At 42.2% G+C, this 24,951-nt stretch overlaps 1 protein-coding gene across 1 annotated transcript in view; it reads left to right on the top strand.

Moving 5' to 3' along the window:
• The window catches only part of LOC139391898 (collagen alpha-2(IX) chain-like), a 42,124-nt gene that overhangs the window by 2,254 nt on the left and 14,919 nt on the right, over positions 1 to 24,951 (top strand). Inside the window, exons 3-17 of the mRNA XM_071139516.1 lie at positions 1,466 to 1,528; positions 5,466 to 5,489; positions 7,441 to 7,494; positions 8,221 to 8,271; positions 9,058 to 9,114; positions 9,293 to 9,346; positions 12,002 to 12,029; positions 12,171 to 12,226; positions 13,849 to 13,902; positions 13,992 to 14,045; positions 14,160 to 14,213; positions 20,047 to 20,100; positions 20,665 to 20,718; positions 21,864 to 21,908; positions 22,560 to 22,613. Coding sequence (XP_070995617.1) covers positions 1,466 to 1,528; positions 5,466 to 5,489; positions 7,441 to 7,494; positions 8,221 to 8,271; positions 9,058 to 9,114; positions 9,293 to 9,346; positions 12,002 to 12,029; positions 12,171 to 12,226; positions 13,849 to 13,902; positions 13,992 to 14,045; positions 14,160 to 14,213; positions 20,047 to 20,100; positions 20,665 to 20,718; positions 21,864 to 21,908; positions 22,560 to 22,613 — 756 coding nt within the window. The remainder of the gene's footprint in view (positions 1 to 1,465; positions 1,529 to 5,465; positions 5,490 to 7,440; positions 7,495 to 8,220; positions 8,272 to 9,057; positions 9,115 to 9,292; positions 9,347 to 12,001; positions 12,030 to 12,170; positions 12,227 to 13,848; positions 13,903 to 13,991; positions 14,046 to 14,159; positions 14,214 to 20,046; positions 20,101 to 20,664; positions 20,719 to 21,863; positions 21,909 to 22,559; positions 22,614 to 24,951) is intronic.

Genomic DNA, 24,951 nt, shown 5'->3' with positions numbered 1-24,951 from the left:
AAAGCCAGGTTCTGAAAACATGTTGAGAATACAGAATTAGACCATGAATGGAGAAGGAAAACCCCTAATGTGTGAGCCTTGTCCTGTATGATTCAAAAGGAATGTGATGTGACAAGGTAGGATTGTATCCAATGCGATTAGTAGGAGAGATGTTTCTCCCCCAAAGCCACATAGATATACTGTTAACGTGAATGGTTTAGGATATGTCAATGCCCTCACTGAGTTGGACATAGAAGCTCATTCTCTTTCCAACTAATGGAAGGCTATGGACTGGCAGGTTAATGTTTGATGGGAACATGGATCACCTCTTCTGGGTTGGAACTTGGAATGGAAAGGGCCCCAGGGTCATACATTTATCTGCTATGATATGTGATGTCACCATTGGGTGGGCTGGAATGGGAGTGCTGTGAAACCCAATTCTCATCAACAGTAGCTGGCTGCAGATAAATCCCAAAAAGTTGTTCACTCCCCCGTGCCCTTATTCACTCTCCGTTGCAGACTTGAGTGGGTTAGGTGTCAGCAATAGCTCCACCTAGTCTCCACTATATTTACCTACCTAGTCCTATCATGATTGGAAAGTTCCCTAACTCCACCTTGAGGGCGGAGCAACCATGAGCTGTCAGTCATGGCTGGATTTTAAAATAAACTTTTTCACCCATCCTCCTCTCCACGTGTGACAAACCGACCCTTGCAGATATGTGGGGTGAACTGGATTGGTGAATACGCAAAAGGTTGATGTCACTACCTCGGATGCAACTCAATAGTCTAAAGTGTCTCTTTGTCTCCTCTCCTTGTCTCCTCTCCTTACATTATCTGTCTTATCCCTGACTTGAAACATTGGCTAGGTGGCAGCCATGTGGAGGTTGCCTACTAGGAATTTGATTTCACTTGTCCAGCACTTAAAGTAAAAGTTTGTTCTGATTGAGGAAAGGAGATTAGGTAAGGAAGTAACTCTGGGATATTGAGATGCAGCCATAGCCTTCTGTTAGGGTCAGTGGAGGTTCCACCAATCCCTCAAGATCAACAATGGGCAGTCATCAAGGATTCTATTCAATCTGTATCGCTGAAGAAATGTAAAGGTCATTTTCAATTGAGCTAACATATATGGCGCTTACTGTGACTGCAGTGGCATAGGTAGTCTAGTGTGTTGGGTCACATTTCATTCACACTGTAATGCTGAACTTCGATACAGATTGAATAGAGCCCAAAGACTTCAACATCTTCTACATAAACTGATTTTCATTCATCAATTTCTAAAAGTAGCTAACATACAACGTATGAACTAATTGTTAACATCATGTCTCTCATTTTGGTTCCTCTCTCTTCACAGGGGGAAAAGGGACCTCCTGGGCCTTCTGGCCCACCAGTAAGTTACTGTGAATGCATGTTCAAGGGTGTTCATGCACCTTACTCAACATCTCTGATGTGTGTGTATACCTGAACATGGCTGTGTCTCTGTTTGTAGGGGTTGAAGGGGGACCCAGGTGAGCCTGGTCCAGATGGAGCTCCCGGAGAGAACGGCATCGACGTAAGTTAGATGCGGAGTGTGTGAGAGATTGAAAAAGGATGAGTTTGTGAAGAACAAGAGAAACAAGAGAAAAATAGAGAGAGAGAAAGAGAGAAAGAGAGAAAGAAAGAAAGAGAGAGAGAAAGAGAGAGAGAGAGAAAGAGAGAAAGAGAGAAAGAGAGAAAGAGAAAGAGAGAGACAGAGAGAGAGAGAGGGAGAGAGAGAGGGAGAGAAAGAGAGAAAGTGTGTGTGTGTTTCAAATCAAATCAAATTTTATTTGTCACATACACATACACAGATGTTAATGCGAGTGTAGCGAAATGCTTGTGCTTCTAGTTCCGACCATGCAGTGAGTGTGTTTGTGTATGTGTGTGTTTGTGTGTGTTTGGAGAAACCTCCAGGAAAGAAAAGCCTGATGCATTAATATATTTTAAACAAGCTAGAAAGACTGAGCTTCATGTTGTAATGAATGAAGGTGGCTGTTTTGAGGAAACTGCTTCGCTCTAACCAAGGGACTAGGAAGTCAATCTGCTCGTCCCACAGTCACACACTGAGAGACATTCCACAGGGATTTGTTTTCCTGCTGATTATCTGGACGTGTCAAATCCAATCAGACCACTGTTCCACTGTTATAATGGGAATTTAGGTCTCACGCAGCAATCCCTACCTGCACTTGTTGTATGAGACTAATTCCAAATGAATATTATTGTTTCTTCTTTACCCTCGCTCTCTCTCTTCGTCACTCCGTCTCTACAGGGTTTGATGGGAGCAAAGGGAGACGGCGGCCCTATCGGGAACCCTGGACCTAAAGTAAGACGGCGCGTCTCAATAGTCCAAAGAAATGATTCTCAAAGTTGGGTCACGGCTCGGTAGTTTCTGAGTAAAACGTTTTTATTTTTTATTTGAATGAAAAAAGACTCCAGTCTTAACTTAAACAACTTAAACCAGTTAGAAAGCACGTAGAAAGTTACAATGAACCTACATTTTAAAATGGTTTTATCTCTGAACTATTTTCCTTCAATCTAAGTTTTTTCAATGTAGAGTTATTTGCAGCGCTATATAGCAGTTTGGGCTGATTTAGTGGTCTCAAACCAGTGAGTTTACCAGCATTCTTCTTCAACAATATGAGCAATATGGAGTTATTGACAATTAAAAAGGTTCCCTTGTCATTGTTCCCTTGTCATATAATTGCTACATTTACTATCAATATAGCATCAAAAAATTTATTTCCAAGTTGCATTTTGGTAAAAATAAATTGAGAAGCGACTATTTTACTAAGACTGGTTCAATTTGAGTCCAGAGGCTAAACCAGTTGAGGTCCACTGGTCTAAAGTGCCTTCCTTCTTCTCCTCATGGACACCTTTTCTGAATCCTCTCTTTGCTCTGCTCTGGTTGATTGAAAACGTGCCAGAAGTGAACTGGAATGACATCTAGACTACTAGCCTAGGTGCCAGTCTGTTTCAGAACTTAACAACACTAACATTGTGTTACCAAAGCAGAAACAGGCTGTCAACCAGGCTATGTCAGGTCATAGTAATCAGCCATTGGATGTCTGTAGTGAACTGTGAGAGAATAAACCCTCATGTTGTTGTTGTTGTTTATTGTTGTTTTCTACAGGGCCAGCCTGGACCTGGTGGTGAACCTGGACCCACTGTAAGTACTAACAGGCTCAACAGAACCTGAGCACTGTTCAGTACAGACTACATATAACCTGATCACTACAAAACCACAGGGACTAATCCTCCGTCATAAATAGGGCCCAGGGTTTTCCCGCTAGTCATACGGGCTACATAACACTGTCATCACAGCTTTTGGCAGCTGATTCTACAATCACTAGCCTCTTCCACCAGTCATGTACAGTCAACCTGGTCTCAGAGCATTTGGTATTATATGTTACACTTTGTATGGTATGTATTAATTAGTGGTTCTCCATCACCCACTTTGTATGATTTGCTGCAAATTAAAATTTGCATTATATGTTATGAATTTGCAAAACTTACAACATGTTACAAATTTGCAAAACATGATATGTTATGAATTCTAGCTAGGCGGCTAGGTGGTTAACATTAGCTAGCTCGCTAGGGTTAGGGGTTAGGGTTAGGTGTAGGAGTTAGGTTAAAGGGTTAAGGTTAGGGTTAGGGGTTAGGGTTAGGTGAAGGGTTAACTAACATGCTATGTGGTTGCAAAGTAGCTAAAAAGTAGTAAGTAGTTGAAAAGTTGCTTATTAGCTTAAATCAAATAAAATTGTATTTGTCACATGCGCCGAATACAACTGCTGTAGACCTTACCGTGAAATGCTTACTACAAGCCCTTAACCAACAGTGTAGACCTTACCGTGAAATGCTTACTACAAGCCCTGAACCAACAAGGGTAGACCTTACCGTGAAATGCTTACTACAAGCCCTTAACCAACAGTGCAGTTCAAGAAGAGTTAAGAAAATATTTACCAAATAAACTAAAGTTAAAAAACAATCAAAAAATCAATAAAAGTAACATTATAAAATAACAATAACGAGGCTATATACAGGGGGCACTGGTACTGAATCAATATGCAGGGGTACAGGCTAGTTGAGGTAATTTGTACATGTAGGTAGGGGTAAAGGGACTATGCATAGATAATATACAGTGAGTAGCAGCAGTGTAAAAACAAAGTGGGGAGGGGTCAATGTAAATAGTCTATGTAGCCATCTGATTAATTGTTCAGCAGTCTTATGGCTTGGTGTTTGAAGCTGTTAAGGAGCATTTTGGACGTAGACTTGGCGCTCCGGTACCGCTTGCCATGCGGTAGCAGAGAGAACAGTCTATGACTTGGGTGACTGGAGTATTTGACAACATTTTGGGCCTTCCTCTGACATTGCCTGGTATATAGGTCTGGATGGCAGGAAGCTTGGCCCCAGTGATGTACTGGGGCCGTTCACACTACACTCTGTAGCGCCTTAAAGTCAGATACCGAGTAGTTGCCATACCAGGCGGTGATGCAACCGGTCAGGATGCTCTCAATGGTACAGCTGTAGAACTTTTTTTTCGGGTTTGGGGACCCATGCCAAATCTTTTCATTCTCCTAAGGGGAAAAGGTGTTGTTTTGCCCTCAACTGTCTTTGTGTGAACCATGATAGTTTGTTGGTGATGTGGACACCAAGGAACTTGAAACTCTCTACCCGCTCCACTACAGCCCTTCTAGGTTAATGGGGGCTTGTTCGGAACAGGGAGTACAGGAGGAGACTAAGCACGCAAAATGCTAAAGTTGTCCGTGATCAGATTCGAACTCGCAACTTTTGGGTTGCAAGATGTTCGCGTTGTACGCCCACCCATCCACCTCGACGATCCACCCTTCTTTCATTTTAGCTTTAAGTAACCATCTGTCTTATATAACCATACCAAATATAAAATATCATACTAAATGCAGTGTCTCGGATTTACATACAGAACAATACGAAATGCTCTAGGACCAGGTTGGTATAGTGGGTTCAAGAACTCTGATACAGCCAGTCTGTTCTTCTAATGTTTTGGAGTCAGGGTAATCTGATCCTAGATCTGTGGTTAAGAATGAAGTCTTTCTTGCAGGTTGAGGAAGACTACATGTAGTTACAGCAGAATACCACTAGGTGGTGTTATGTAGCTATATTTGACCGACTACTAGAAAAACTACATTGACAGAGTGGAGTCAGTCAGTGATATGCATGGATGAATCACTGAATTACGTTCATTTCTTTGTTTATATTTCATTTCATCACTTATTATGACACATTGAACACACATTGATTGTCTCAGTCAGGGTTAGCTTGATGCTTGCTGTCTGTATTGTGTTCTGCCTCCGTAGACACAGATGCTCTTAATTGAAATAACAGAAGATAATTGTTTAAACAAATCATACATGACTCATTATGCACATTTGTTTGTGATTATACGATTATACTTAGACTTAACTAATCTCTAATCCCCTTTTCCCTCTTTGTAGGGACCCGGACTGCCTGGACTGGCTGTAAGTCAGTATTTTTTGATTATAAAGAATTAAGCTAAATATTATTCTGAACTGAATTACTGAATCTATCTATCTATCTATCTATCTATCTATCTATCTATCTATCTATCTATCTATCTATCTATCTATCTATCTATCTATCTATCTATCTATCTATCTATCTATCTATCTATCTATCTATCTATCTATCTATCTATCTATCTATCTATCTATCTATCTATCTATCTATCTATCTATCTATCTATCTATCTATCTATCTATCTATCTATCAATCTATCTCTCTCTCTCTGTCTCTCTATCTCTCTGTCTATCTATCTCTGTCTCTCTCTGTCTGTCTCTCTCTCTCTCAATTCAATTCAAGGGGCTTTATTGGCATGGGAAACATATGTTAACATTGCCAAAGCAAGTGAGGTAGATAATATACAAAAGTGAAATAAACAATACACATTTACAGTAAACATTACACATACAGAAGTTTCAAAACAATAAAGACATTACAAATGTCATATTATATATATATATATATGTATGTATATACAGTGTTGTAACAATGTACAAATGGTTAAAGTACACAAGGGAAAATAAATAACCACAAATATGGGTTGTATTTACAATGGTGTTGGTTCTTCACTGGTTGCCCTTTTCTTGTGGCAACGGGTCACAAATATTGCTGCTGTGATGGCACACTGTGGAATTTCACCCAGTAGATATGGGAGTTTATCAAAATTGGATTTGTTTTCAAATTCTTTGTGGATCTGTGTAATCTGATGGAAATATGTTTCTCTAATATGGTCATACATTGGGCAGGAGGTTAGGAAATGCAGCTCAGTTTCCACCTAATTTTGTGGGAAGTGTGCACATAGCCTGTCTTCTCTTGAGAGCCATGTCTGCCTACGGCGGCCTTTCTCAATCGCAAGGCTATGCTCACTGAGTCTGTACATAGTCAAAGCTTTCCTTAATTTTGGGTCAGTCACAGTGGTCAGGTATTCTGCCGCTGTGTACTCTCTGTTTAGGGCCAAATAGCATTCTAGTTTGCTCTGTTTTTTTGTTAATTCTTTCCAATGTGTCAAGTAATTATCTTTTGTTTCTTATGATTTGCTTGGATCTAATTGTGTTGCTGTCCTGGGTCTCTGTAGGGTGTGTTTGTGTTTGTGAACAGAGCCCCACGACCAGCTTGCTTAGTCGGCTCTTCTCCATGTTAATTTCTCTTTAGGTGATGGCTTTGTTATGGAAGGTTTGGGAATCACTTCTTTTTAGATGGTTGTAGAATTTAAGGATTTTGATAATTTGTTCTACGTTGTACACGGAGGATATTTTTGCAGAATTCTGCATGCAGAGTCTCAATTTGGTGTTTGTCCCATTTTGTGAATTACTGGTTGGTGAGCGGACCCCAGACCTCACAACCATAAAGGGCAATGGGTTCTATAACTGATTCAAGTATTTTTAGCCAAATCCTAATTGGTATGTTGAATTTTATGTTCCTTTTGATGGCGTAGAATGCCCTTCTTGCCTTGTTTCTCAGATCGTTCACAGCTTTGTGAAAGTTACCTGTGGCGCTGATGTTTAGGCCAAGGTATGTATAGTTTGTGATCTAGGGCAACGGTGACTAGATGGAATTTGTTTTCGTGGTCCTGGCGACTGGACCTTTTTTTGGAACACTGTTATTTTTGTCTTACTGAGATTTACTGACAGGGTCCAGGACTGGCATAATCTCTCTCTCTCTCTCTCTCTCTCTCTCTCTCTCTCTCTCTCTCTCTCTCTCTAGGGAGCCCCAGGCCCAATCGGCCTTCCCGGTGAGATTGGACAGACTGGACCTACGGTAAGACCCTCACCATTGTTGTCGAAGAAGACCGTTGTTGTCTTATGTCTGATAGCACACGTTATGTAATATGTTAGATACTCTTTATCGCTCATCTAATTCCCACCCTCGTTTTCCTCCCACTTCTCTCAGGGCATATTGGGAGAACCTGGACCTCCAGGAATTCCAGGACCCCCAGGAAAACCAGTATGTTTACATCTAGAACCAGCAAGAAACCAGTAAATAAACACTTAGAACTAGTAAATACCAGTAAGTACACACCTAAAACCAGCAATAACCCAGTAAACAAACATCTAGTATTAGTAAAAACCAGCAAGGACACACCTAGCACTAGAAACCAGCTACTTAAAATCACCAAGATACCAGGAAAATGTAGTCAGAAACCAGTAACTTAACGCAAAATAACAACGTTTAGTTACAAGCAAGAAACCAGTGTTCCAGCAATAACCCAGTAATCCCAGTCCAGATGACCACCACATTCTCAGTGTAGCAGAGCAGCTCAATGAAACATAAACTCTACATTGAGCAGTGTGTATCTTAGCTCCCCAGTCTATTCTACAAGGTATACAGTATCTCTCTCCATGAGGGATTTCAGGTGGGGAGCAGCCTGATAGAGTGATGCTCCCAGCCATGGGGAGTCTATTTGTTTTGGTTTACCGGTGTTGCAGAGTAAATATATTCCCATTAGATCTGTCTCCCCTGTCTCATCTCACTGCTCCCTGCATACCTCAGCCCAGGGAGGCATGCTTTACTCTAATTCAGTATACACACACTCAGAACAGCTGCCCCGGCACTGTGTTTAACAAACTATCTGTATCTGTTTTCCTTCCGCTTTCTTTCTTTCTTTCTTTCTTTCTTTCTTTCTTTCTTTCTTTCTTTCTTTCTTTCTCCCCCTTCTCAATCTGTCTCCAGGGTCCTCCAGGGAAGTTCTTGGGAGGAGAGGAGGGCAGTGCAGACTTCCAGGTAAGATCCCTCCACACCTCCACCCATCCTCATCGTTTATCTCTTCTCTTTGTACCTGTTCTAGTCTATTGCAGCGTTCTGGCCTTGCCCCTTGGATAGCTCCTTTCCTCTGGCTTAATACCTTACAGCTGACCCTAATTAAGCCTTACAAAGCAGTAACTCCTAACCCAAAGCCTATAGGATCCATCCTCAAACCTAGAGCTCCTGGCAATCTGGTTGTAGCTTGTGATATATAGACACAGAACTTTCCGGTACGCTGTCACTAAACCCCTATCGGTACAAGTCCTAAGTCAAGTCCTATGCTGAGTGCCCAACATAGGGGAGATACATTCCACTCCTCTGTTCTCCTCCCTATCTCTCATTAGAGATAGGGGCTTTGTCACTGAGACGGTTTACGCTCTTGCTCTCATCCCTCACTCTCCTTTCATCTAACACCGAAAGAGGATTCCCAGTCCTCCTTCAATCCCCTCTCTCCCTTCATTCATGTCCCTCTTTCATCCCTCCCTTAGTCTTCTCCTTAATCCAAGTCCCTCATAATGTGATGCCCTGCTGGGGATTTGACACCCATAGAAAAAGAGTCAGCACACTGATCAATTGGCCACTTTGTTTGCTTTTGGCTGAGAAACAGACTCAATTATACTTTGAATTTTACTTTGGTGTTCTTCTCACTCTCCTTCCCCCCTCGACCCTTCATCCTCTCTCTCTCTCTCTCTCTCTCTCTCTCTCTCTCTCTCTCTCTCTCTCTTTCTCTCTCTCTCTCTCTCTCTCACCCCTCTCTCTCCATAGTGTCCAATCAACTGCCCAGCAGGGCCTAAGGGTCCCCAGGGTCTGCAGGGGGTCAAGGTATGTGAGTCCTCATCATGAGAAAAACTAGATATTTACCCATCAAGACCTGAAATAAGGTTATTCTGTCATCTGTGTACAGTATTCCTGTCGGTGGAGTTGTAATTCATCAACTGAATAAATAGTTCATGATTGATTGATTGTTATATCTGTAAACTAACTAACTGTTCTGTTCTAGGGACACAAAGGTCGTGCTGGTGTGCTGGGAGAGCCTGGCAGCATTGGGAAACTGGTGAGTCCTAAATAGTCTGTCTATCTGACCGGCTGACTGTCTGTTTCTTTATGTTTCATTCTATCTGTGTTTTGATCCGGGATCTATCTGAAGCATTTATATTTGAAAACAATATCTTACAATACTTCAGGGGTTTTTCATGCTTCCAATAAAACACACACACATGACCAGTAGATGAAGCAGGCTTAGCGCTAATGAGGCACGACTGGCACTATTCTGGGTGTGATTAGTCAGGCCTGGTCCGGGCAGCCAGGCATCACGCAGCGAGCCCAGATGAAAGGGATGGTTGAGAGCCAGGTACATGTGGAGTGGATAAGAGAGTAGGTGTTAGAGTGGCCGACTAGGCCTGAAGCATTAAGCATAACTAATGAGCCCCAGTAGTACCTGAGACACTCTTTCAGCCAGGAAGGTTTAGCACCTGATCTGCACTCTGCCTGTCTGAATGACTGACTGACTGACTGACTGACTGTCTGTCTGTCTGTCTCAGTCTGGCTATGCTGATCACAGCTCATTTAGACAGAGACACTCCCTGGCCATCACACAGAGAACACTCCCTGGCAATCACACAGAGAACACTCCCTGGCCATCATACAGAGAACACTCCCTGGCCATCATACAGAGAACACTCCCTGGCCATCATACAGAGAACACTCCCTGGCCATCATACAGAGAACACTCCCTGGTATCACACAGAGTACACTCCCTGGCCATCATACAGAGAACACTCCCAGGCCATCATACAGAGAACACTCCCTGGCCATCATACAGAGTACACTCCCCGGCCATCATACAGAGAACACTCCCTGGCCATCATACAGAGAACACTCCCTGGCCATCACACAGAGAACACTCCCTGGTATCACACAGAGTAGACTCCCTGACCATCATACAGAGAACACTCCCTGGCCATCATACAGAGAACACTCCCTGGCTATCATACAGAGTACACTACCTAGCCATCATACAGAGTACATTCCCTGGTCATCACACAGAGAACACTCCCTGGCCATCACACAGAGAACACTCCCTGGTATCACACAGAGAACACTCCCTGGTATCACACAGAGTACACTCCCTGGCCATCATACAGAGAACACTCCCTGGCCATCATACAGAGAACACTCCCTGGCCATCATACAGAGAGTACACTCCCTGGCCATCATACAGAGAACACTCCCTGGCCATCATAAAGAGTACACTCACTGGCCATCACACAGAGAACACTCCCTGGCCATCACACAGAGAACACTCCCTGGTATCCTGGCCATCATACAGAGAACACTCCCTGGCCATCACACAGAGAACACTCCCTGGTATCACACAGAGTAGACTCCCTGGCCATCATACAGAGAACACTCCCTGGCCATCATACAGAGAACACTCCCTGGCCATCATACAGAGAACACTCCCGGGTATCACACAGAGTACACTCCCTGGCCATCATACAGAGAACACACCCTGGCCATCATACAGAGAACACTCCCTGGCCATCATTCAGAGTACACTCCCCGGCCATCATACAGAGAACACTCCCTGGTAATCACACAGAGAACACTCCCTGGTATCACACAGAGAACACTCCCTGGTATCACACAGAGAACACTCCCTGGTATCACACAGAGTAGACTCCCTGGCCATCATACAGAGAACACTCCCTGGCCATCATAAAGAGTACACTCACTGGCCATCACACAGAGAACACTCCCTGGCCATCATATAGAGTACACTCCCCGGTATCACACAGAGAACACTCCCTGGTATCCCACAGATAACACTCCCCGGTATCACACAGAGTAGACTCCCTGGCCATCATACAGAGTACCCTCCCTGGCCATCGTACAGAGTACACTCCCTGGCCATCGTACAGAGTACACTCCCTGGTATCACACAGACAACACTCCCTGGCCATCGTACAGAGTACACTCCCTGGCCATCATACAGAGTACACTCCCTGGCCATCATACAGAGAACACTTTATTCTACTGGCTTCAGTTGGCTCTCATTTACTGAGGAGTTATGTAGTAGCAGAAGTTACAGCTCACGATAGATACATGCATGAAATGTTATTGTCACACTTTTAATTTATTTCTGTCTCTCATTGTCTGTCTGTCTGTCTGTCTGTCTGCCTGTCTGTCTGTCTGTCTGTCTGTCTGTCTGTCTGTCTGTCTGTCTGTCTGTCTGTCTGTCTGTCTGTCTGCCTGTCTGTCTGTCTGTCTGTCTGTCTGTCTGTCTGCCTGTCTGCCTGTCTGCCTGTCTGTCTGTCTCTCTGTCTGTCTGCCTGTCTGCCTGCCTGCCTGTCTGTCTGTCTGTCTTACTGTCTGTCTGTCTGTCTGTCTGCCTGTCTGCCTGTCTGTCTGTCTGTCTGTCTGTCTGCCTGTCTGCCTGTCTGCCTGTCTGCCTGTCTCTCTGTCTGTCTGCCTGTCTGTCTGTCTGTCTGTCTGTCTGTCTGTCTGTCTGTCTCTCTGTCTGTCTGTCTGTCTGTCTGTCTGCCTGTCTGCCTGCCTGTCTCTCTGTCTGTCTGCCTGTCTGTCTGTCTGCCTGTCTGCCTGTCTGTCTGTCTGTCTGTCTGTCTGTCTGTCTGTCTGTCTGTCTGTCTGTCTATCTGTCTCTCTCTCTCTCTCTCTCTCTCTCTCTCTCTTTTTCTCTCTTTCTCAGGGTACGAAGGGAGAGGTCGGCATCTCTGGTGAGCTGGGAATCCCAGGACCCCCGGTAACGACCTTTATCTATGTTAACAATGTTATCATATAGTACAGCAATATGGTCAACATATGTTGACAGATGTTACGTCCTTTATTTCAACTCTCGCTTTCTCTCCATCTCATAGGGTCCTATGGGATTGAGGGGGGTTACCCAGGAATGATGGGCCCCAAGGCAGAGGCGGTAAGTTACAACACACCTCCTTTACCACACTCTCTCCATCCACCACATCCCCTCCTCCACTGGTTTCTTTCTATCTGCACTATAAACACTACCTGTTACCTTCTAAGGGGACATTTGGAAAGAATTCAAAATCTCTCTTTTCTCTCACTCAATCCCTCCCTGTCTCTCTTTCTTCTCTCTCATGTGCTCTCTCTCTCTCTCTCTCTCTCTCTTGCTTTCTCTAATGAGAAAGGGTTGTCTGGGATCACTGTTCCTCCATCTGTAGTTAATGATCCAGGAAGGCCATCCATCTTAGCATTAGCATTAGCTGTGTTAGTCAAGTTAGCGCCCAGGCTAGGTGCCAAGCAGAATGCCTGGCTGTTGGTGTGTAGCGCTAAGTGCAAATCATCCTTTTATCACAGTGGTTAGGATCTTTGCGATCGTTAGCATGCCCCATAGACACTGAAGGAAATTATAATAAATCAAAGAACAACAACTTCTGAAGATGTGTTACACTTGCTAAAGTACCACAATTTTCTTCTGAAAGATAGACATAGACTATCTTCAGAACACAGTCTACCTTCACACACAGTCTACCTTCACACACAGTCTACCTTCAGAACACAGTCTACCTTCAGACACAGTCTACCTTCAGAACACAGTCTACCTTCAGAACACAGTCTACCTTCAGACACAATCTACCTTCAGACACAGCTTACCAAACCCTGTGGAACTATGTAGGCTTTATTGTAACTTCAGAGATTCTTGTAAGAGTAGACACACACAAGTGACTAGCCATTTATTACCATCAAATCAAATCAAATGTATTTATATAGCCCTTCGTACATCAGCTGATATCTCAAAGTGCTGTACAGAAACCCAGCCTAAAACCCCAAACAGCAAGCAATGCAGGTGTAGAAGCACGGTGGCTAGGTAAAACTCCCTAGAAAGGCCAAAACCTAGGAAGAAACCTAGAGAGGAACCAGGCTATGTGGGGTGGCCAGTCCTCTTCTGGCTGTGCCGGGTGGAGATTATAACAGAACATGGCCAAGATGTTCAAATGTTCATAAATGACCAGCATGGCCCAATAATAATAAGGCAGAACAGTTTAAACTGGAGCAGCAGCACGGCCAGGTGGACTGGAGACAGCAAGGAGTTATCATGTCAGGTAGTCCTGAGGCATGGTCCTAGGGCTCAGGTCCTCCGAGAGAGAGAAAGAAAGAGAGAAAGAGAGAATTAGAGAGAGCACACTTAAATTCACACAGGACACCGAATAGGAAAGGAGAAGTACTCCAGATATAACAAACTGACCCTAGCCCCCCGACACATAAACTACTGCAGCATAAATACTGGAGGCTGAGACAGGAGGGGTCAGGAGACACTGTGGCCCCATCCGAGGACACCCCCGGACAGGGCCAAACAGGAAGGATATAACCCCACCCACTTTGCCAAAGCACAGCCCCCACACCACTAGAGGGATATCTTCAACCACCAACTTACCATCCTGAGACAAGGCCGAGTATAGCCCACAAAGATCTCCGCCACGGCACAACCCAAGGGGGGGGGGGGGGGTTGCCTTTCATCTACTTCCTGAAATGCTAATGAGCAGGAAGTGACTAATTCTCCTTTCCTATCTCTCGCAGGGCCCTCGTGGTTACAAGGGCATCAATGGACCAGTTGGCCAACCTGGACCCCCAGTAAGTATCCAGGAGACTGATATTTGACATTGTGAGTTGATGGGTCTAATTGATCAATCTGATCAGAAGTGTTTGTCTCTCCTCTGTAGGGTGAGGAGGGACCTCAGGGACCACCTGGAGAGGCTGGGGAGAAAGGAGATTTAGTGAGTATTTTACCTAACAGCTATCCATCTTCTCATCAGTGTCTAACTTAATCACACGGATTATGATGATTATGATAGAGGTGTTGTTGATGAAGATAATGATGTTTCTTACAGGGTGGTCGAGGTATCAAGGGCCCACAGGGAGCCGTTGGCAAGAAGGGAGAGAACGTGAGTGAACAAACACACTTCTATAATCACAATATGGTCTGGTATCTGTTATTACTACAATATAACACAGTCTGCTGTTCACACTATGTTCTGGTATCTGTTATTACTTCAATATAACACAGTCTGCTGTTCACACTATGTTCTGGTATCTGCTGTCACTACAATATAACACAGTCTGCTGTTCACACTATGTTCTGGTATCTGCTATCTACAATATAACACAGTCTGCTGTTCATGTTCTGGTATCTGTTATTACTACAATATAACACAGTCTGCTGTTCACACTATGTTCTGGTATCTGTTATTACTACAATATAACACAGTCTGCTGTTCACACTATGTTCTGGTTCTGTTATCTACAATATAACACAGTCTGCTGTTCACACTATGTTCTGGTCTCTGTTATTACTACAATATAACACAGTCTGCTGTTCACACTATGTTCTGGTATCTGTTATTACTACAATATAACACAGTCTGCTGTTCACACTATGTTCTGGTTATCTGTTATTACTACAATATAACACAGTCTGCTGTTCACACTATGTTCTGGTATCTGTTATTACTACAATATAACACAGTCTGCTGTTCACACTATGTTCTGGTATCTGTTATTACTACAATATAACACAGTCTGCTGTTCACACTATGTTCTGGTATCTGTTATTACTACAATATAACACAGTCTGCTGTTCACACTATGTTCTGGTCTCTGTTATTACTACAATATAACACAGTCTGCTGTTCACACTATGTTCTGGTATCTGTTATTACTACAATATAACACAGTCTGCTGTTCACACTATGTTCTGGTATCTGTTATTACTACAATATAACACAGTCTGCTGTTCACACTATGTTCTGGTATCTGTTATTACTACAATATAACACAGTCTGCTGTTCACACTATGTTCTGGTATCTGTTATTACTACAATATAACACAGTCTGCTGTTCACACTATGTTCTGGTATCTGTTATTACTACAATATAACACAGTCTGCTGTTCACACTATGTTCTGGTATCTGTTATTACTACAATATAACACAGTCTGCTGTTCACACTATGTTCTGGTATCTGTTATTACTACAATATAACACAGTCTGCTGTTCACACTATGTTCTGGTATCTGTTATTACTACAATATAACACAGTCTGCTGTTCACACTATGTTCTGGTATCTGTTATTACTACAATATAACACAGTCTGCTGTTCACACTATGTTCTGGTATCTGTTATTACTACAATATAACACAGTCTGCTGTTCACACTATGTTCTGGTATCTGTTATTACTACAATATAACACAGTCTGCTGTTCACACTATGTTCTGGTATCTGTTATTACTACAATATAACACAGTCTGCTGTTCACACTATGTTCTGGTATCTGTTATTACTACAATATAACACAGTCTGCTGTTCACACTATGTTCTGGTATCTGTTATTACTACAATATAACACAGTCTGCTGTTCACACTATGTTCTGGTAATATAACACAGTGTCTGCTGTTCACACTATGTTCTGGTATCTGTTATTACTACTACTGTTAAATATAACACAGTCTGCTGTTCACACTATGTTCTGGTATCTGTTATTACTACAATATAACACAGTCTGCTGTTCACACTATGTTCTGGTATCTGTTATTACTACAATATAACACAGTCTGCTGTTCACACTATGTTCTGGTATCTGTTATTACTACAATATAACACAGTCTGCTGTTCACACTATGTTCTGGTATCTGTTATTACTACAATATAACACAGTCTGCTGTTCACACTATGTTCTGGTATCTGTCTACACTATGTTCTGGTACTGCTACAATATAACACAGTCTGCTGTTCACACTATGTTCTGGTATCTGTTATTACTACAATATAACACAGTCTGCTGTTCACACTATGTTCTGGTATCTGTTATTACTACAATATAACACAGTCTGCTGTTCACACTATGTTCTGGTATCTGTTATTACTACAATATAACACAGTCTGCTGTTCACACTATGTTCTGGTATCTGTTATTACTACAATATAACACAGTCTGCTGTTCACACTATGTTCTGGTATCTGTTATTACTACAATATAACACAGTCTGCTGTTCACACTATGTTCTGGTATCTGTTATTACTACAATATAACACAGTCTGCTGTTCACACTATGTTCTGGTATCTGTTATTACTACAATATAACACAGTCTGCTGTTCACACTATGTTCTGGTATCTGTTATTACTACAATATAACACAGTCTGCTGTTCACACTATGTTCTGGTATCTGTTATTACTACAATATAACACAGTCTGCTGTTCACACTATGTTCTGGTATCTGTTATTACTACAATATAACACAGTCTGCTGTTCACACTATGTTCTGGTATCTGTTATTACTACAATATAACACAGTCTGCTGTTCACACTATGTTCTGGTATCTGTTATTACTACAATATAACACAGTCTGCTGTTCACACTATGTTCTGGTATCTGTTATTACAATATAACACAGTCTGCTGTTCACACTATGTTCTGGTATCTGCTATTACTACAATATAACACAGTCTGCTGTTCACACTATGTTCTGGTATCTGCTATCACTACAATATAACACAGTCTGCTGTTCACACTATGTTCTGGTATCTGTTATTACTACAATATAACACAGTCTGCTGTTCACACTATGTTCTGGTATCTGTTATTACTACAATATAACACAGTCTGCTGTTCACACTATGTTCTGGTATCTGTTATTACTACAATATAACACAGTCTGCTGTTCACACTATGTTCTGGTATCTGTTATTACTACAATATAACACAGTCTGCTGTTCACACTATGTTCTGGTATCTGTTATTACTACAATATAACACAGTCTGCTGTTCACACTATGTTCTGGTATCTGTTATTACTACAATATAACACAGTCTGCTGTTCACACTATGTTCTGGTATCTGTTATTACTACAATATAACACAGTCTGCTGTTCACACTATGTTCTGGTATCTGTTATTACTACAATATAACACAGTCTGCTGTTCACACTATGTTCTGGTATCTGTTATTACTACAATATAACACAGTCTGCTGTTCACACTATGTTCTGGTATCTGTTATTACTACAATATAACACAGTCTGCTGTTCACACTATGTTCTGGTATCTGTTATTACTACAATATAACACAGTCTGCTGTTCACACTATGTTCTGGTATCTGTTATTACTACAATATAACACAGTCTGCTGTTCACACTATGTTCTGGTATCTGTTATTACTACAATATAACACAGTCTGCTGTTCACACTATGTTCTGGTATCTGTTATTACTACAATATAACACAGTCTGCTGTTCACACTATGTTCTGGTATCTGTTATTACTACAATATAACACAGTCTGCTGTTCACACTATGTTCTGGTATCTGTTATTACTACAATATAACACAGTCTGCTGTTCACACTATGTTCTGGTATCTGTTATTACTACAATATAACACAGTCTGCTGTTCACACTATGTTCTGGTATCTGCTATCTGTTATTACTACAATATAACACAGTCTGCTGTTCACACTATGTTCTGGTATCTGTTATTACTACAATATAACACAGTCTGCTGTTCACACTATGTTCTGGTATCTGTTATTACTACAATATAACACAGTCTGCTGTTCACACTATGTTCTGGTATCTGTTATTACTTCAATATAACACAGTCTGCTGTTCACACTATGTTCTGGTATCTGTTATTACTACAATATAACACAGTCTGCTGTTCACACTATGTTCTGGTATCTGTTATTACTACAATATAACACAGTCTGCTGTTCACACTATGTTCTGGTATCTGTTATTACTACAATATAACACAGTCTGCTGTTCACACTATGTTCTGGTATCTGTTATTACTACAATATAACACAGTCTGCTGTTCACACTATGTTCTGGTATCTGTTATTACTACAATATAACACAGTCTGCTGTTCACACTATGTTCTGGTATCTGTTATTACTACAATATAACACAGTCTGCTGTTCACACTATGTTCTGGTATCTGTTATTACTACAATATAACACAGTCTGCTGTTCACACTATGTTCTGGTATCTGCTATTACTACAATATAACACAGTCTGCTGTTCACACTATGTTCTGGTATCTGTTATTACTACAATATAACACAGTCTGCTGTTCACACTATGTTCTGGTATCTGTTATTACTACAATATAACACAGTCTGCTGTTCACACTATGTTCTGGTATCTGTTATTACTACAATATAACACAGTCTGCTGTTCACACTATGTTCTGGTATCTGTTATTACTACAATATAACACAGTCTGCTGTTCACACTATGTTCTGGTATCTGTTATCACTACAATATAACACAGTCTGCTGTTCACACTATGTTCTGGTATCTGTTATTACTACAATATAACACAGTCTGCTGTTCACACTATGTTCTGGTATCTGTTATTACTACAATATAACACAGTCTGCTGTTCACACTATGTTCTGGTATCTGTTATTACTACAATATAACACAGTCTGCTGTTCACACTATGTTCTGGTATCTGTTATTACTACAATATAACACAGTCTGCTGTTCACACTATGTTCTGGTATCTGTTATTACTACAATATAACACAGTCTGCTGTTCACACTATGTTCTGGTCTCTGTTATTACTACAATATAACACAGTCTGCTGTTCACACTATGTTCTGGTTCTGTTATCTGTTATTACTACAATATAACACAGTCTGCTGTTCACACTATGTTCTGGTATCTGTTATTACTACAATCTGCTAACACAGTCTGCTGTTCACACTATGTTCTGTTATCTGTTATTACTACAATATAACACAGTCTGCTGTTCACACTATGTTCTGGTATCTGTTATTACTACAATATAACACAGTCTGCTGTTCACACTATGTTCTGGTATCTGTTATTACTACAATATAACACAGTCTGCTGTTCACACTATGTTCTGGTATCTGTTATTACTACAATATAACACAGTCTGCTGTTCACACTATGTTCTGGTATCTGTTATTACTACAATATAACACAGTCTGCTGTTCACACTATGTTCTGGTATCTGTTATTACTACAATATAACACAGTCTGCTGTTCACACTATGTTCTGGTATCTGTTATTACTTCAATATAACACAGTCTGCTGTTCACACTATGTTCTGGTATCTGTTATTACTACAATATAACACAGTCTGCTGTTCACACTATGTTCTGGTCTCTGTTATTACTACAATATAACACAGTCTGCTGTTCACACTATGTTCTGGTATCTGTTATTACTACAATATAACACAGTCTGCTGTTCACACTATGTTCTGGTCTCTGTTATCACTTCAATATAACACAGTCTGCTGTTCACACTATGTTCTGGTATCTGCTATCACTACAATATAACACAGTCTGCTGTTCACACTATGTTCTGGTATCTGCTATTACTACAATATAACACAGTCTGCTGTTCACACTATGTTCTGGTATCTGTTATTACTACAATATAACACAGTCTGCTGTTCACACTATGTTCTGGTATCTGTTATTACTACAATATAACACAGTCTGCTGTTCACACTATGTTCTGGTCTCTGTTATTACTACAATATAACACAGTCTGCTGTTCACACTATGTTCTGGTATCTGTTATTACTACAATATAACACAGTCTGCTGTTCACACTATGTTCTGTTATCTTCTAGTACTACAATAAAACACACATATCTACTGTGTAGTAATAACAGTGTTAGAGATATGGTTGGCCATACAGTATCATGTTAACTCATGTCTGGTGTTTCAGGGTCTGCCTGGTATCGATGGAAAGGATGGCACTCCTGGCATCCCTGGAATCAAGGTAAGGCCTGGCGTATATTTCATCTATGCACCTGTCCCTGTATCCTACCTGGATTATTGGTGATGATGATAGTGAGGATGATGATAATGCTGTTTATCATAGTGATGATAGTGATGATGATAATGGTATTGATGATAGTGATGATGATGATGATAATGATGAGGATGATGTTGATGATAATGATGGTGGTGGTGATAATGATAATGAGGATAGTGATGATGATGATAGCGATGATGATGATGATGATAGTGGTGATAATGATTATGATGATAGTGATGATGATAGTGGTGATAATGATTATGATGATGATGACGATGATGCTGTTGATGATAGTGATGGTAATCCTGATGATGATTATGATTGTGGTGATGGTGGTGTTGATGATATTAATGATAGTGATGATGATAGTGGTGATAGTGATGATGATGATGATGATGATGATGATGATGATGATAGTGGTGATGATGATTATGATGATGATGATGATGCTGTTGATGGTGGTGATGATGATACTGTTGATGATAGTGATGATAATGATGAGTCTCTTCTTCTTCTTCCCTGCAGGGTGCCCCAGGGCAGGCTGGGAGGCCTGGTGGTCCCGGTCACCAGGGAACAGCAGTTAGTAACACATTTAGTATCAACTGTATGTGTACGCGTGTGTGTGTGTGTGTGCGTGTGTGAGTGTGTGTACATTGCGGTGTGTTTGTGAGAGAAAGAGAGAGAGAGACCACCATCTAATATCCACTATAATTATCCCATCATTATTTATGATTATGTGAGAGAGAGAGAGAGAGAGAGAGAGAGAGAGAGAGAGAGAGAGAGAGATTAACCTCAGTTAGTCCATGTAAACAAGCTCTAAACCCTCATTGTCGCCCAGAACACGCAAAGGGTCTTCTCACCACCATAAATCACCCCCCACCTGCACAGAACCCCAAAAAACTGAAAGAGCAACGTTTTGCTGTGAATTATGTGTGTGTGTGTGTGTGTATGTGTGTGTCCAGTGTGTGTGTGTGTGTTTTCTGGGCAAGTGTCCAGCTTGACTCTTTGACTCAAGCCATTTTGGAATTTAAACCACCTTGAAATTGCTGCTTCTCTCCACCAGTGGGCGATTCCTCATAACAAGTGTGTGTGTGTGTGTGTGTGTGTCTGTGTGGTGTCTGTGTGGTGTGTGTGTGTGTGTGTGTGTGTGTGTCTGTGTGATGTGTGTGTCTGTGTGGTGTGTGTGTGTGCCTGTGTGGTGTGTGTGTGTGTGTCTGTGTGGTGTGTGTGTGTGATGTCTGTGTGGTGTGTGTGTCTGTGTGGTGTGTGTGTGTGTGAGAGAGAGATAGAAAGGTAATGAGAGTGGGATTTCAATGATACACACTATCAAAGTGTGACATTAACACAGCCACACTTTTAACACTGGCACTTAGTTTATCACCTACTTAGCCACACACACACACACACACACACACACACACACACACACACACACACACACACACACACACACACACACACACACACACACACACACACACACACACACACAGCAGTGACTCTTACCTTTGTACCACATTGTCCATTGTCTCCAGGCAGACCAGGTGCTCCCTGTGAACGCAGATTAGTGAGATAACGAGGCTGTATACTCACAACACAGCTAGCTACATGTACATGAAAACCTTTTGGACAGTCACCTGTAAAGTAGAAACATAGAATAAGGGGTCACTTAGAAGTCCTTTATTTGACCTTTGACCTACTCTTTGGCCTTGTCTCACTCATAGGGTTTGCCTGGCAGCCCCGGAACCAAGGGTGGACCTGGAGGCAAGGTAAGGCTGAGACCGTCTCCCCCCTGTTTTGTTGTCCTACTGCTTCAGCACAATAATACAGAACAATACAAACTAAAACACAAACTAAGACAACGGAAGCTACTCCCTCAACTGATAACGGCAGGTAGCCTAGTGGTTAGAGGGGCGGCAGGTAGCCTAGTGGTTAGAGGGGCGGCAGGTAGCCTAGTGGTTAGAGGGGCGGCAGGTAGCCTAGTGGTTAGAGGGGCGGCAGGTAGCCTAGTGGTTAGAGGGGCGGCAGGTAGCCTAGTGGTTAGTAGCCAAGTGGTTAGAGAGGCGGCAGGTAGCCTAGTGGTTAGAGGGGCGGCAGGTAACCTAGTGGTTAGAGGGGCGGCAGGTAACCTAGTGGTTAGAGGGGCGGCAGGTAGCCAAGTGGTTAGAGAGGCGGCAGGTAGCCTAGTGGTTAGAGGGGCGGCGGGTAGCCTAGTCGTTAGAGCGTTGGACTTGTAACCGAAAGGTTGCAAGATTGAATCCCTGAGCTGACAAGGTAAACATCTGTTGCTCTGCCCTTGAACAAGGCAGTTAACCAACTGTTCCTAGGCTATCATTGAAAATAAGAGTTTGTTCCTAGTTGACTTGCCTAGCTAAATAAAGGTACAAAAAAAGACAACTTCATGTTCTGTTTCCTTTCAGGGAGAGCCTGGTCCCAGAGGTCATGTTGGAATGTCTGGTGCCCCAGGACCTCAGGTAGGCCACCTGCCCATATGTAGTGCATGTTTGTTTTCCTCACACCAGACTACAGATTGTTATTGTGACTGTTGTTAACCTCACTCTCAACTCAAATCAATTCAAGGGGCTTTATTGGCATGGGAAACATATGTTAACATTGCCAAAGCAACTGAAGTAGATAATAAACAAAAGTGAAATAAACAATAAAAATGAACGGTACACTTTAGACTCACACAAGTTCCAAAATAATAAAGACATTACAAATGTCATATTATGTCTATATACAGTGTTGTAACGATGTGTAAATGGTTAGAGTACAAAAGAGAAAATAAATAAGAATCATTATCGGTTGTATTTACAATGGTGTGTGTTCTTCACTGGTTGCCCTTTTCTTGTGGCAACAGGTCACAACTCTTGCTGCTGTGATGGAACACTGGTATTTCACCCAGTAGATATGGGAGTTTTTCAAAATTGCGTTTGTTTTCAATTCAAATCAAATCAAAGTTTATTTGTCACGTGCGCCGAATACAACAGGTGTAGACCTTAGAGTGAAATGCTTACTTACAGGCTCTAACCAATAGTGCAAAAAGGTTTTAGGTGAACAATAGATAAGTAAAGAAATAAAACAACAGTAAAAAGACTAAATACAGTAGCGAGGCTATAAAAGTAGAGAGGCTACATACAGACACCGGTTAGTCAGGCTGATTGATGTAGTATGTACATGTAGATATGGTTAAAGTGACTATGAATATATGATGAACAGAGAGTAGCAGTAGTGTAAAGAGGGGTTGGTGGGTGGCGGGTGGTGGGACACAGTGCAGATAGCCCGGTTAGCACTGGTTGGTGGGCCCAATTGAGGTAGTATGTACATGAATGTATAGTTAAAGTGTCTATGCCTACATGATAAACAGAGAGTAGCAGCAGCGTAAAAAGAGGGTTTGGGGGGGCACACAACGCAAATAGTCCGGGTAGCCATTTGATTACCTGTTCAGGAGTCTTATGGCTTGGGGGTAAAAACTGTTGAGAAGCCTTTTTGTCCTAGACTTGGCACTCCAGTACTGCTTGCCAAGCGGTAGAAGAGAGAACAGTCTATGACTGGGGTGGCTGGGGTCTTTGACAATTTGTAGGGCCTTCCTCTGCCACCGCCTGGTGTAGAGGTCCTGGATGGCAGGCAACTTAGCACCAGTGATGTACTGGGCCGTACCCACTACCCTCTGTAGTGCCTTGCGGTTGGAGGCCGAGCAATTGCCATACCAGGCAGTGATGCAGCTGTAGAATGTTTTGAGGATCACAGGACCCATGCCAAATCTTTTTAGTTTCCTGAGGGGGAATCACGACTGTCTTGGTGTGTTTGGACCGTTCTAGTTTGTTGTTGATGTAGACACCAAGGAACTTGAAGCTCTCAACCTGCTCCACTACAGCCCCGTCGATGAGAATGGGGACGTGCTCGGTCCTCCTTTTCCTGTAGTCCACAATCATCTCCTTTGTCTTGGTTACGTTGAGGGATAGGTTGTTATTCTGGCGCCACCCGGCCAGGTCTCTGACCTCCTCCCTATAGGCAGTCTCGTCGTTGTCGGTGATCAGGCCAACCACTGTTGTGTCGTCTGCAAACTTAATGATGGTGTTGGAGTCATGCCTGGCCATGCAGTCGTTGGTGAACAGGGAGTACAAGAGGGGACTGAGTACACACCCCTGGGGAGCTCCAGTGTTGAGGATCAGCGTGGCAGATGTGTTGCTTTGTGGATCTGTGTAATCTGATGGAAATATGTGTCTCTGATATGGCCATACATTTGTCAGGAGGTTAGGAAGTGCAGCTCAGTTTCCACCTTATTTTTCTGGAGAGCCAGGTCTACCCCCCGCAGGCTTTCTCAATAGCAAGGCTATGCTCACTTAGTGTCATGCCCTGACCTTAGAGAGCCTTTTTATTTCTCTATTTGGTTAGGTCAGGGTGTGATTTGGGTGGGCATTCTAGTTTGTCTGTTTCTTTGTTGGCCGGGTGTGATTCCCAATCAGAGGCAGCTAGCTGTCTATTGTTGTCTCTGATTGGGAATCATACTTAGGCAGCCTTTTTTCCCACCTGTGTTTGTGGGTAATTATTTATTTTCTGTGAGTGTTTGTGTGCGCCACGGTTGCGTCACGTTCGGTTTCTGTTTACCTGTTTTTTGTGAAAGTTTCACTCCAATTAATGATGTGGAATGACATGCACGCTGAGCCTTGGCTAATTTATGACAGGGAGTTTGAAGACAGCGAGCGTGACATTTAGTCTGTACATAGTCAAAGCTTTCCTTAAGTTTGGGTCAGTCACTGTGGTCAGGTATTCTGCCACTGTGTTCTCTGTTTAGGGCCAAATAGCATT

Source organism: Oncorhynchus clarkii, chromosome 32, assembly GCF_045791955.1.
Source record: "Oncorhynchus clarkii lewisi isolate Uvic-CL-2024 chromosome 32, UVic_Ocla_1.0, whole genome shotgun sequence".
NCBI classification, from domain to species: domain Eukaryota; kingdom Metazoa; phylum Chordata; class Actinopteri; order Salmoniformes; family Salmonidae; genus Oncorhynchus; species Oncorhynchus clarkii.
Note: the sequence above shows the minus strand (reverse complement) of the source record. Positions and strands in the feature narration are given on the sequence as shown.